The sequence below is a fragment of the Lissotriton vulgaris genome, chromosome 10, assembly GCF_964263255.1.
Source record: "Lissotriton vulgaris chromosome 10, aLisVul1.2, whole genome shotgun sequence".
In the NCBI taxonomy this organism is placed as follows: domain Eukaryota; kingdom Metazoa; phylum Chordata; class Amphibia; order Caudata; family Salamandridae; genus Lissotriton; species Lissotriton vulgaris.
This window is the reverse complement of record NC_141698.1, coordinates 62,879,866-62,895,049: the sequence shown is the minus strand read 5'-3', so window position 1 is coordinate 62,895,049 and position 15,184 is coordinate 62,879,866. Positions and strand designations below refer to the sequence as shown.

Below are 15,184 nucleotides of genomic sequence, written 5' to 3'. Positions count from 1 at the left end.
TTAATGATTGCCAAAGAGGTCTCAACAAGGCTGTGGGGGAACAAGGCTGTGTCAACAGATCTGTTTGACCTTGCTCTCCCTGCCACATTCTAAAAGCACTTTTAACATACAGTATGCAAATCAACTTGAACCACTCTTGGAGCCGCATTTACAAGGCTCCTGTGCCGCCGAACGTCATGTTTAGTGAAGGTTCGGCGGCGCACACTGCAGGGCCATATCTACAAGGCCACATAAAGTCACTCTGCATGGCTTTTCATGGCCCTGTAGATATGGACTGAGGCAAAGAAGTACAAGTTGCTGCGTTGCCTCAACCTGCGTTAGGGAGGCATGCCATGAGTGTTATGGTGGGTGTTCCTACGAAACACCCATGGCATTTGACACATTCCCAGATATAAGAGATTTTGTAAACCTGGGAATGGGTCAAAAGCCTACACCTCCCCAGGGGTGGTGTAGGGTAGGCACAACAAGGAGAAATAACTATTTCTCCTCATTTTGTCCCTCTTTCTATGTGTGCTGCATGCAGCAGAACATATGCAAAGAGGAAAGTGCCTCCCTTCCTGCACAAAAACAATCACCACTAAAATGCAGACACACTTGCAGCATGGTGAAGGGTGCCTATATTTGTGCATGGCAGCCATTTGTATGCCAGCGCAGGGAGAAAGGACTGGAATGCACTGTATCTGATGGATATGCTGTATGCATACTCTATTTTCCCGGTAGAGCAGTGCAGCAGGAATGCTTGTGGCACTGCCCTATGGTAAAACTTTGTAAATGAGCCCCTCAGTATTTACGTTTTGTAGGATGACTGAGGAGGAAGATTGTTTAAATGGACTACACTCTCAGTTAAATAAGCTAAGCCCTTTTACCATTGAGGAAACAAAAGTGATACATAAAATTACTAAATAAAAAAAGGTGTAAATAGTCGATACATACAAATAAAAGTTTTAAAAATGTATGTCTCAATATCTTTGTTATGCCTTGACAAATAACACTTTTTTAATGTAACCTTAAGTAGTTCCCATTTAAGGGATATTAGTGCCGAGTCTTTTTAAGAGGGCCAGGATGATGTGCCAGCTGCAAAGTAATACCAAATAGAGTGATTTATTAGGGAGGGATTACAGACTGCATTTGCAACCCTGTAGGTAGTAAGTTAGAGCTGTGAGCAGTCAGATGTTCAGTTTGATCGCCCACTATGTAATAGAGTTTTATTTGCAGTTAAAATACATAACTTTGATAAAAGGGACTCGTGTCAGATGCCATGCACCAGCGGCTTCCTTCCTCCACATAGCTTGGTCCTTCCCCCAGGTCTATGATTATTGGGAGACTGTGGTGACTAGTGTGCAGACAGCAGTACAGATTCCTGTGGATGTGGTTCCATTGGCATGTTTGTTGGGGGACGTCAGGCACCTTAAGAGATGAAAGATGGTCTATAAATTCCTGCACTTGTTGCTATTATTAGCCAAGAGGCAGGTTACAATTGCTTCGATGGCCCAAGCTGGACCGAGTGTGGACCGCTGGGAGGCGGATGTAGTTAAATGGGTGTGGCAAACGAGATTTGCTTGTGGAGGTGTCGACATGATGAGAGGGTACAAGAGGCCAGTGAGTTTTAAGTGGGCAGTCTGTTTACGAATCCTGTGAGGGAATGATCTGCCTCCACTTCGGAGAACGAAGGGTCTGAGGGATGGTACTGGTACTATTGATATTTGTGTTATGGCTTGGGAGACTTGGAGAGGCTGTGGGCGGGATGATACTATCATGGGATTGTACTGATGTGGGCTCAACTTCTTTTCTTTGAACTATTTAATTGATACTACTGTGAAAAGTTACCCTTTACTGTGACTTTCTGGATTGTGGTGAGTAGTTTGGCACTTGGTGTCGTTTCGTGGATATAATGATGCCAATAAAAAATGTCTATAAAAAAACATACATAAATGTATCTTATATTGATTACTCAAAAATCCAGCATGGATCCAGCTCTACTGGGGCCGGGTTGAACATTACTAAATTAACTAGAAATCAGCCTTGTTCTCAGTCTTCCAGAACCTAGAGTTGGGAGGGGGCACAATCTACCCCTCTGTCTACCAGCTGAGATGCCCTGTTGTGCTGCCCATTAGAACCACAGCCAAGAAGCTCAGAGGTCAAGTATTCCTAATACTCAATATTACTTGCAATTGCTCATGCCTGAAAAGCTGAAGTGATTTTATAAAAAACAACAACCGTAAATTAGAATAGTGCTCCTGTATCCCCAAAACACCTTTGCTTCAGATCCATAAAGTGACTGCAATATCTGCAGTAGAGGAATCTAGATGTTGAAGCTAGAGAAGTCAGGCATTAGCTTTCCCTGGGTTGGGAAATGCCATCAATGTCTCCAACTTGTCCATTGTTAGAGTTTTCTATTATTAATGAAAAGAGATGTATCAAGCCCAAGGATTGTTCAACTGTTTTCTGGACACATATTGACATGTTTGGCTCTTTATTTTAGGTGGAACTGCACGATGTCCACAAATGTTAAAAAACGCCTTATTTTGGATCTGTGGCATGGATGCCAAGGATAATGCAGAGGAGAAAGCTGCTGAAGTCCCACCACCCTCTCCGGAAGAAGTACTCTATGAGACACCCTGTGCAAGACACACTTTGAATGTCAACTTAATTGTGTGTCTTTGTGCTGCAATCTTCCTGTGGGCATATTTTGCGTAGAAACTACACTCTTTACTATGTAACTAACCAGGAGAAGGGAATATCATCCAACTGTCTTATGTCTTGGAAAATATAACTCCAGCTTTTATACGTATATCTTTTACAAGACCGTCTATAGATCCCATCTTCGTCTACAAATATTAAATGTGCAGAAACTGAAAATCAGGAATCCTTGACTTCGATGCAGCAAAAGATACTTTGAAGACAATATTATTTTCTGAGTAATTCAATTATAGTCCACGGAGTGTTGGCAGTGGAAGCAAGTCTTCTCTAGAATATGCAAACGTGATGTACATTAATGGTTGTTCTTAATGTGAATATAAGAGGAGTCTGCTAGAGGAAGGGCACCAGAATACCTTACACTAATCAATCAGATCACGTCTTCTAGTGTTTATTACATAAGACACGTTCACTGTGCTACTCTGACAATGTCCTCTAAATATATATTTTTTAATTCTAAGAACAATTATTGCAACTCTGTTTACATTGTGACATCTTTACATAAACCACAAAAAATTCCACTGGCGTATGGTGAAATTCAGGAGGATTTTCAAGATGCTACAATAGATTTTTTTGAGACGTCCCAAGCCTATTTCAGGGAAAGAATCTGTTTCCTCTCAAGAGAGAATACATTCATTGCAATTGATGCTCTACAGACCTAGAATTAAATACAGCTCCTTTAGTGGTAAAACTGTACATTCTCAGGGATATCTACTCTGGAAAGCTGTCCCGTATGCCTTTTAATAATATTTGAAAATCCTAATTTTTCAAGACGAGTTACAAGTTTTCCATTTGTGTACATTTTTCATTAGGTTTCTCTTGCAGTTGTCTGTAATTGAGTCACACTTGGATACTCATGTGCAAATAAACTTTACAAGCAGGTTTATTATAGACATAAACAGGTAGTAAAAAGTGCAATAAGGAAGAATGTAGATCTGTAGTACCTACAAAAGGGCAGTGATTAGGCACACTCGTAAGCCAGCAGCTTTAGAGGACAAATGTTTGTCTGCTGAGGAGAAAGTTTGTGTCAGGAATTTGACTCCCTGCCCACCACGACTTAAGCCAGCCCTAGAAAATACTTGTAATACAGCCTGTTCTTTATTTTTTGAAGGACACTTCCACCCACAGATTACTCACCTTTTGAATCCTCCAGTCTGGACTTTTTTCATCCAACAGCACCCACATGACGGCAGGTGGTACCACTGGGCTCTGCTGCAATTCCATTCTACCTCCGAAATGTCATTGTAAAGTAGCATATAGGCACTACCCCTGCACTTTAGGCACAGTTTCTTCTTTTTCCGCACCATTTTATGCTATCTGGTGCTCCACTCCCACAGTTTTGTTGGAGTTTATTGAATTTTAAAATGGAATTATGAAATGTGGATGAAATATGTCCCCTTGAAGATGCAGGTTGTATCTGGTACTTTGCAGTCAGCATTCCAAAGACCTGTCTCCACCAGCATAGGCCAACTCTGAATCTATTCCGAAGTAAGTTGATGCGCCCTGTGAATCCATCAGGGCCTTCAACAGAACTTAAGCCTGTAGTTGCCCCTGCCATGGACTGCTTCAGCTCAACGTCTCTATGCTGGGAACCTGCCACGCCTTCACATGTTTGTCGCAGGCTAGGCTAGGTCTGACAAGTTCAACACCAGTTTCAGACTCCACCCTATTCCAATATCAGATCCGCAGCCGTGTTCAGCTAGATATGGGTCTATGTTGCACTATGAGACAACTCAAGCATAATTGGTGCGCTGGAAAGATTCCCTAACTGCCCTTTGTGCTAATGCTGGTGTTATTTAAGGCTAGCAGCGGTTTTCCTATCTGATTCTAAAACAGTTCAAAGACTTGAACAGGTTCCCCATAATGATGATGAGGATGGGGAGGCTGACCATTTGCTCCCTCCTCACAATACTGATGCTGGATTTTATTGTGAGTTCCAATATGCTAGCATTCTGCATTTTTCACCAGAAACAGAGTTGGACTTGCCCTTGGGCTAATCTACTGAACAGCGCGCCTCTTGCAGTAGTTGTCCAAAGGGCTGCTGAAATCTGGGAGTTACATGTGACTCCCATCTAGACTTAAAGCAAATTTGCTGACTGAAATAGCCCCCTCCACCTTCAAACCTTTGCTGCCTTTAATGAGGCTCTGACGGAGGCACTTGTGGTGGCCTAGGCCAAACCTAACTCTGCGCTGCTGATGAGTTGTCTAGTTTCTTTACGCCACACACCAGCCACGGGGGACTTGGCCTTCTTGACACAACATCCGACACCAAGTCTGGTGGTCCAGAATTCCAAAATAAGATGAATCATAATGCTTTCTCTACTGCTTATGCTATCGGAAATCTGAACGGAGTGATGTTGTTTGTAAGAAGGTTTTTTCTTTCATCAGTTTGGCCTTCGGTTCTTTGAAGAAGCCTGTCATTTGGGCCTTACACACATGCACATTTGGACATGGCAAGTAATATCTTGCTTGTCCTTCCGGAAAGTTTCGGAACGCTTTCGCACAGATAGTGCATGGTGATCAAGACGCATCCAAGTATATCCTGTGAGTTGGTCTGGACAACACAGATTTTGTCAGCCATGTAAGGGGCACCAGTGTCATCATCTTGCATCAAGCATGAATGAATACCTTAGGATTTTCCGAGAACATGCAAACCTCCTCTATGGATATGCCATTGACGACTTTGGGCTCTTTGGAGAGAAAGAAGGCTTGTCCTTGTAGCGCGTTAACAATAGATGGCGTATGGGCTGCTGGGTGGCTCTCTCCTGCCTAACAATTCCACAAACAATACTGGCAATTCCATGCCTGGGGCCCCAGTGTCATCATCTCGCACCAAGCATGTTTGCATGCCTTTAGATTTTCCGAGGACATGCAAGCCTCCTCAATGGATATGCCCTTTGACAACTTTGGGCTCTTTGGAGAGAAAGCAGACCCTTCCCTGCAGCGCTTTAAGAATAGATGGGTATGGGCTGCTGGGTGGCTCTCTCCTGCCTGACAATTCCACCAACAATACTTGAAATTCCAGGACTATTGTCTGTGCCTGGCCTCCAGACAAACTACCAACAGATGCAGTCCTTCCAGCCTTCCGCACAACTCTTTCACAGCTCCTAAAGGGAAGTTAGTGATAGAGGTCATGGCCACCAGCAGATGCAGCAGTCCTCCTGCTTTTTTTGGCTGCTACTCACACGAATACTCATCTGGGGCCTGCAAGGAGCAGAATTAGATTTTGTCTATCCATCTGGCATTTGATTACCTCAAACTAATGAGTACTGCAGGTTGTTCAGTTTGGCAATGCCCTTCCCCTTATGTCCATACCTCCCAACATTCCTCTAGTTTGTACTCATGGGCCAGCGAAATCTACTGTAATATTGACCAAAAAATTCAGACACCACTCGCCAAACAGGTGTTAGAAAGCGTTCCAGAGGAGGGAAAGAGACTACACCTATTGGTCTCTGGTGCCAAAGAAGGACTGGATGTGTTGCCAATGTTAGACCTCAAGTTTCCGAACACCTTTCTGAGGAAGGACAAGTTGAAGATTTTGACTTTAGCCCACGTATTGTCTTCACTGGACCCGGCAGATTGGATGGTGTCCTTGTATTTGTAGGACACGTAGTTTAATTTGCTTGTCCTGCCGTTGAACATGTATTTCCTTCAAACTGGTAGGAACAATACCAATTCACTGACATGCCCTTTGGTCTCACTTTGTTCCGCAGGATCTTCATAAACATCAGTGGTTGCCGTTTGCCTTCAACTTGGTTAAACATTGCAGTGCAATTTCGCACAACACCGATCTCTCGGACGAGGGAGCCTGGGAACTTTGAAGAGAAATGCTAACCCGACTTATGAAAGATTATTCTCCTTGTCCCATCTGCAGCACAAGTTGGTAGAGGACCCATCACCTTGGGCTGGGACCCATCTGGACGAGGTGGAGATTCGAGGGTTTTGGCCTGTTGTGGAATAGAAAAGCCATGTCATCCTCCTGGAGCTATGTGTCACCCAGCTGGCCTGATTCTAACATAACATAACATGGACAACACAACTGCCATGTGGAACAGCAACGAGCAAGATGACATGGGGTCTTGTGTTCTGTGCTTGGAGGTGCTGTGGCTCTGGCAATGTCAAAGCATTCATGAGATATTCTTGAATCAATCAATTAGTGGTTTACCTCAAAATCTGAGCAGATGTCACTTTAACAACCATGAGTGACATCTGCACCCGCAGGTGGTTTGAGATATCTTTACATAGTGGGGAGTGTTTTGGTTGGATCTGCCCACTACCATCTAAAACTTTCAATGTTACACCTTATATGCTCTAGAGGACACATTATGTGGGGGACACATTCCACCTTCAGTGGGACTCTGGCCTCTGCTAATAATTTCTTGAATCCTGAAGACGGTCAAGAGGGACCCCGCTCAGCTCATCCTGGTGACCCGGATTGGACTCGAAGAGTCTGTTACTCTGAATTGTTGAATCTGAGCATCCATACTCCACTCTGTTATATCTTTGGGAAAACATCCTGTCCCAGCAACAGGGAAGTGTACTACATCTAAAACTCCACAATCTATACATCCATGTGTGGCAACTGCGCTGAACCAGCAGAGTGTACATGATGTGCAGGCCCGGACTGGCCATAGCGGGCACCGGGCCATCCCCCGGTGCGCCGCGAGGGTGGGGGCTGGTTTTGAGCCACTGGGGGCCGATTTTGTTACAGGGCCGTTTTTGCAGCATATGCTGCAAAATCGGCCCTGCAACAAAATCGGCCGAAAACCAACCCTAGCAAAGCGCTCGGCGGCACCTCCAACCCCCCCGAGTGGGGAGAGGGGGTCGGCCGAGCAATTTACCAGGGCCGGTTTTGGTTGCCAGTCCGGCCCTGATGATGTGGCACTGAAGGTATTAAATGTGATTCTTGAGGCTCATAGCCCTTCCACTAATGATTGTCAGGCTACCTTTGTGGTCTAGTGTGAGAACTGACACATTGACCTTCTTCAGGCCAAGAATTTGTTTTGTCCCTGGCCCATTACGTTTTTGCTATGGGACCTGTCAAGGATTACTTGTCAGCCCTTTTAGCATTTCTAGGTGTGTCTGATCAGCCCAAGTCACCTGCTGTAATGCACTTCGTCAAAAACTCATTAATACTGCACCTTTCACTACATTGCAGTGAGATCTTCGTTGTGTTCTGAACATTTGATGTTCACATCTCTTGAGCCCATGCACAGTTGTACCCTGAAATTGCTGACTCCTAAAACGTTTGATGTTCACATCTCTTGAGCCCATGCACAGTTGTACCCTGAAATTGCTGACTCCTAAAACTGACTTCCTTGTGATCGCTTTGGCACATTATGTCAGTGAGCTACTACTTTTCTATGTACACCCCGTAAAATATCTGCTTTCCAGACAAACTGGTGCTTAGAACTTCGGCATCCTTTCTCCCAAAGGTGGAGTCACGCTTTCATGTGGGACAGACCATAAAAGGCTCTGTGTTCCTCTCTTGGCTATATCCTTGTAAAAAGGAAGACAGGCTTCATCTGCTGGATCCTAAGCAGGACCTTATCTAAACGAACGATCCTGTGTATTAAAATGTGCTATGCTGCAACCGAAAAGAAGAAACTGAGGACCTGAAGGCTCACTCTATCAATGTGAAACAGTCAGTGCAGTCTTTGCTATAGGCATTACTGTGTTGGACATCTGTCAGGCCACCACATGGGCTCCTTCCATATTTTCAGCAGGCACTATGGTCTCAATTCTCAGGTCAGCAGGGAGGGGCATTTTGGTGGTGGTTTGTTGCCTCAGGACTTCATGGTATGACATCCCCTCCCCAGACCCACCACATTGACTTGGCTATTGCTATTATATCAATTCATAAGGTGAGGAATCTATGGTTGGAATTATCCATCTGAAGAATGAGTAATTTACCTATGGGAGCGCGCTTTCTGGTGGATACATAGTTTAACCACAGATTCCTCACTGCTGCACTTCTACCTGTTCTGTGGGTCACAAGACCCCAAATTAGGTCAAGCACACAGTTTCCTAATCTGTCAGTGGCTCCGCCTCTGAAGGCATGGAAGATGCTTGTGAAATGGTTGTTAGTGTGCAAAGATCATGTCTCTCCGTAGCTCTGCAGTGTCCCGTAGCTCTGCAGTGTCACTCCCAGAGTTGAGCCCAAACCACAGCAGAGCCCGATTACGCCACCTGCTGGCACTTGGAAGTTAATGCATTTAAACATACTAGAATCAGTTTATCTCGTGGGGGATTCAATTAGTGAAGAAACTGCAATTAGATAGAGTGTCCACCAGAAAGTGTGTTACCGTAGATGAGTTACTTTTTCTTTAATAACAATTACAGAGTCAGGGGTACAAAGGGGTTTCACGGGCACACAGCAGGTGCAGAATTAAATCTGCAGGCTTCACTTTACCGCAGGCCGAATTACGTGCACATTAATTTGCTATTTGTACAAACTAAGGGGTCCAAGCAAGACTGTTGCTATTTTGTTAGTGATAGTTTCAAGGCTTAGGGGAATATTCTGAAACGTCCAAAGCTTCTCTTACGATTAATGTAGTGCAACGTTCTTATATGACCTCTGTGGTTTTTAGGGATGCAATGCCAACCCTATTCGCACTTCAATTCAAATCAAAAAGCGGAGGGCTGCTGTCCCATGCAGGCTTCTGTCTCTAAATTTACAAATCCGTCCATCTGAAATGAATCTCCCAAACTGTGGCTGCGCAGAACATAGACATCGTTTCTTGGAGGCATCATGTGTGCTAATAATGTATTCATTGATCATTAATCTGTTAACTGAAGTCTTTTTCACGAAAGAGAGTTTTTTGGGGGAACAAAAAAGGATTCCCCAGGTATTTGTGTTTGACTGAAACAATTATGAGGCGGGAATGGGTCTCTGGGGGTTACATTTTAATTACTGTTGTAAATGGCAGCAATTCACACAAAAACTTTCAAAAGGGCAACATCAGTGCTGGATGTGAAATTAATGTTTTTTTCAAGAATGAAACTGCCTCTTCAGCCTCCACCCCCAAAGATTTGGTGCCGGGAAGTAGGAGAAGGTAACCTAAGTGCTTACCGGGGAAGAAGAATTGCCTTTCGGCCGTAAGCTGGCATGTTGCTGCCTCCTCAGCACCAGGAACACCAGACTATGATAAAGGGGTCTCTGGCAGTTAGCAAGCAAAATCTGGAGTGAGACCTTCTCTCTGGGCTGTCGTGCAAAATGGGTTAAGGCTGCAGACCACTGGAGACTTCTTTTGTGTTGATGATAAATAATCTTGCCTTAGGCACTGAACCCTGCAAGTGGAGCTGGACAAACTAAGAATAATGGTTTTCTATTGTTAAAGTCTGTGGAATTTTTTTCCGCCTCATCTAATGTATTTGTCAGATTGACAATCTATCATGTCTTCTCTCATTAAATGCTACTTTCCACTGTACACCAATGTATATCTTGCTTTAACTTATTTTTTATAAAACTTTAGAAGTATGTCATGTTGTTGCTAAATCAATCAACATCTGCCTATGTCTTGCTACATGTATAACACTGTAACATCAGGAAAGGTAAGGTTATAAAGTTAACAAAGAAGCATGCTAAGATGCGCAACAATTCAACACATTAATAATTCGTTGATAATGCTGAACAAGAGCAGAGTTCTGTACTGTTGTTGTTGGTGTTAACTTTGACAGAAAATAAAGTAGAGTTAAAAAGTGTTGCTTAAAAGAATAAGTGGCTCTATACATCTGGTGACTTCATTTGGTTTTGTATCAGACAGCTCATAAAAATATTTTAAAAAATAGGGACATATATTTTCCTCTAAGTATAGCCACTTCATATCTCAGCATGTCGCCGTATATGGTCTGGAGATAAAATATCTTTAGTCACTCCCAGTGTACCTCACAATTGTTTTTTAACCTACCTGCGTCTGAGTCCAATCAGCCTCGCCATATTCCTAGCCCAAATCTTGGTCTGCATTTTCTGCCTCCTACCAGACTGCCTCTTAGGTAAAATAGCCCAGGGAACAGTAAAAGAAGGTAAAGGGACACATTGGGCAACTTCTGTGGTACCATGACCAGAGACACAGGGAAGAATGCAATGTGGAAGAAATTAAACTGGGTGATGGCTGAAACAGAATGAAGGGATTGGTTCCCAATGTTGGAGGCTAAAAGGGACACATAATAATCATTAAGGAAAAGGCAAATGTGACTGACGTTTTTTATGAAGACATGAACAGTTCAAACATTTACCATGGAAAAAAGAGGTAGGATTGGAAGTTATGTCCAAGAACATGATCTAGATGAATATATGAACTGGAGAAGGATATGGATTTCCCAATTACTATACATAATTAATTGAAGAACAATCTAGAGTGTTCCAGAAGGAATCAAATTAGATTGGGTAGGTTAGATGTCAACGGACATTCAGGAGCCATTGTGCAGTGGAAAAGTGGTGGGAGTAGTATTTGTGAGTGTGAAGAAATCATGTAATATGGACTTGAGAAACAGACTAATGGTCAATGTATGCATTAAATAAGTTAAAAGATACATGTGTGAGTAAATTAAGGTATTGCCAGGTCTTTCCAGATGAAAATAAACCATACCAAATCTAAAGATTATGTGAGAAATTAGGTTACTGGTTGAGGGGGTGAAAGCCTACTAAAGGAGCAACCACAATTCTTGTCAGGGTGAAATGCAAGCAAACCACAAATTAACTGGTGCTCAACCCTCTGGTAGCTTGGCAGAAACACAATAAGGAGGCTTAACTTAAAAGCAATGTGTGAAGTATTTATGCAGCACACAAACAGTAATAGTGAGAAAACACCACACAAGAAACATTTGACTCCAATTTAGAAAAAGAGTCAATTTTTATAAATTATTTGACATCAAAACGACAACAATAACTACATAAGAAGGTATCGATATACTTGAAATTAATAAACAGATATAAAGTTGTGTTATACAAAGTCCTATATGTACAGGTATGGATAAATATTTAGGAACTCAGACTTTCAAGTGTTGCTGAACATAAAACATATTTATTTATTTTTTTGGTAATGTGTTTATTGAATTTATATCATTTTTCCTTTAAATATATATATCCTCCAATAGTTCTATAGTGAATCACTTATAGATGCAATTGTTATGATCATATTTACACAATGTGATATATAAAATAAAATAGAGACCCATAAGCATTTAATAAAATAACTTACAAAACGTATCACACATTGTGATAGATACATAAATAAAATATTAACAGAGACCCATAGGCATATAATCAAATAACATATGTAAACTATGAAGTGACCATATACATGTTAAGCATAAATATAAACCATAAGTAATATATACATTTATTAAAAAGATCTATAAGTATATCTATATATTTTAACCATAAATAGTATATATTTGTACACAGAAATGTATATAACTAAATACCTACATATAATCGAATGATATATTTACATATACAATCATATGCTGTACATTTGTGTTTTGAGTATGGTTTTCACGTAGGAAACAGCCAATTCTTGAGTTCTCTTCTGAAGATAAGATAATTATCCATGGATCTTATGTTTGGGGGTAATGAATTCTATAGTATGGCTGCTTGAACAGAGTAAAAGGTACCACAAATGTTTTTTTTTCCTGTATGCTGGGATTTGGAGGCGGGAACCAATCCGGAGCAGAGGTTCCTTTGCTTTTGTAATTGGTGATTTTATTCCTGACAAAAAGTGGCCTTATTCTATGTACTGCTTTGTGAGTGATACAAGGCAGCTTGAAGGTGGATCTTCTGGCAATTGGTAGCCAATGTGAGGCCCTCAAGGCAGGGGAGATGTGGGCCCTTGTGGCTTTACATGTAGGAGTAGTCTGGCAACAGAGTTCTGAATTTGTTGTAGTCTTTTCATAGTTGATAAAGATGATCTATGGTAGGGGTGATTTGCGTAATCAGTTGAGACAGTACAGCAGAGATATAATAGCTTGGACCTTGAATGGAAATCCTAGGTGGGGGAAGATGCGTTACAGAGTTTTCATAGTAATGAAGCAAAGCAGGTCATACTTTTTCTAGTTGCCACATGCGAGTATTTCAGTTTTGGATACATTAGATGGCTCAATGTCCTCCACTGAACAACATCTCGTGGCAAATGAAGATTTTTGAGTTTCTAATGTCTTTGGGGCTTGCCAGTTTAAGAAGTGTGTATGTGTCATCTAGGTAGTTACAGCATGTGAGCACACATTCACTGACCATTGCAGGTAATGACTATGCAGATGATGAAAAGAGTGGTTATTCTGTGCAGACAATGGAGCATGTAGGATTAGACACAAAGATGGATAAAATACAAGGGGGTTGCATGAAACAAAATTAAAGATGAATCTGTGTGTAACAAATTGGGGTTTCCAGTTACAAGGAGCAGGTCTTCTTGACATGCCAATAAAAATAAAAATAAATGCAGATATTTAGGGACCCTGGAGGGTAAAAAAAAAAGTTGTGTATTTATCATACAGACGATAGTGAAAGCGTAGTGTCCTGTTTGCTTGTGAAATAAGTGTAGATATTTCAAAAACCGAAAGAAAATAGGTTGCGGATGACAGACAAGAGCGCTGAAAGTGCCATCAAGGTCCAACAAAACTGTTAGAAACAAGGCAGGTGAAGTCCTTGCGATGAGTGTTCTTTAAGATTTCAGTATACAGCTGTCATGGTTCCTCGATTCTCTCCCCCCCCCCCTTCCCCGCTTGCCTGTTGTCCGTGTTGTCTGTGTGCTTGTACAACACTTGTATGGGTGCAGGGATCCTCGCTTCCGGTCTCGGCTGTTAGCAGTTCATTCGCCGGCCGGAAGCACAACCGGATCACTAGAGCTTCCAGGGAAGGTCGCTTATCAGGCGCGACTTCCCGGTGCTCGGCGCTTCGTGTACTTTCCTATGGCGCGTTCCTTTGCTGAACGCTGTATTTGTTACCCGGATCCAGACCGCGCTAGGAGCGCTTCTAACACCGTGTGGTAGCGCAGGAGCGCTTCCGCATTCATTTTCCCTGACCGCGCTTGGAGCGCATATCGTAAACACCTTTGCAGCGCCAGGAGCGCTAGACACTTGACTGGTGCAGCGCCAGGAGCGCTAGACTATTGACCAGTGCAGCGCCAGGAGCACTACACTATTGACCAGTGGCAGAGCTAGGAACTGTGGCAGTTGCCTTGTTTACAGCGCAGGAGCGCTTGGTTTTTTCCTTGTTTATAGCGCAGATGCTCTTGGTATTTTCTTTTTGGTAGCGCAAGGAGCGCTTGGCACATACCAAAATTGCAGCGCAGGAGCACTTGGTTTTCGTTGTATCCACTTCCTGGAGAGCTGGTGGATGCCTTCCTATCTTTATCCTTGATGGCAGCAGGGCGGCTGTAGCTATGAGGAGGTAAGCTGTGTCCCATATGAGTGTTGTGGTTGTGTTGCATGCTAGAGAACGGTGGTTGATTACTGTCCCCTTGTCTCCCCGTTCAGCTGGTGCCCTGGGACTACCCGCGAGAGGGACCTCTGCCCCCACCTGCATACCCAGCATTCCTGCCCAGACCTTTGGCTGCATCCTCACTCGCACCCCATTCCTGGTCCTATTACCCAATCAGAGCAGGGTGGTGCGTGTGTGGGGTTGGCAGTCCGTGTCGTCTCTGCGAGGACCCACCACAAGAAACAGGTACTTGTGGGGGGAGCCCGGACAACAGCTCGTCATATTTTATATATTGGCTGAAATATAAATCACTGTCTAAATATGCTAGGAGACAGTGAGAAAGAAAATGTTTCAAGTTTTCCATGAAGTGACAATGTGCTTATTTAAATGTATTTATTTAATGCAGGTTAATATAGCGCAAACTTTACCCAAAGGTGTCAGAGCGCTTTACAAAAGAAGCGGGTAAGTTACAAAAAGGTACACAAGATAGGCTAAACTCACAAACAAGTTACATATATACCGTTACCAAGGTACACACGATAGGCTGAGCACGGTAACAAGTTACATATATGCAGTTACAAAGCTAACAAGTTGCATATTTATATTGTAAAAAATAAAAGGTGTCGGAGTTGGGTAAAAGAAAAAGTAAAATACATATTTACAAAGTTGACCTCAAGCGAGGGCTAGATGGCCGTGAGGGTCAAGGAATGGGTTGAATTATTTCATAAGTAGAAAACGGCAAAAAACGTCATACTTCCACCTACCGCTAATGAATTATTGTTTGGAATTTGTATGCTACTTTTTATGTGGTAATATGAAAAGGGTATTCAATTAACCAAAAAGTTTAACATACCTGTTTAAAATTAGCCTGCGGGCGACACATCCTCCTAAATTGCGCCTGAGTCCACAACGACCTCGGCAAATTTGAACACCCGTAGGTCCATGACGTCTTTCGTTAGAAGATGGCCGCCGACGTGAACACGGCGGCTGCCATCTTGTTTATGGTATATGACGTCACTGGTAACGTATAACAACAGTACGGCTTAAGGCTCTATGGTTTAGTCAACC

The 15,184-nt window shown here is 42.8% G+C and overlaps 1 protein-coding gene across 1 annotated transcript in view; it reads left to right on the top strand.

Moving 5' to 3' along the window:
- The window catches only part of SLC5A11 (solute carrier family 5 member 11), a 162,055-nt gene extending 151,655 nt beyond the window's left edge, over positions 1-10,400 (top strand). The window contains exon 16 of the mRNA XM_086940471.1: positions 2,483-10,400. Coding sequence (XP_086796597.1) covers positions 2,483-2,697 — 215 coding nt within the window. The 3' untranslated portion in view covers positions 2,698-10,400. The remainder of the gene's footprint in view (positions 1-2,482) is intronic.
- Positions 10,401-15,184: the final 4,784 nt, after the last annotated feature.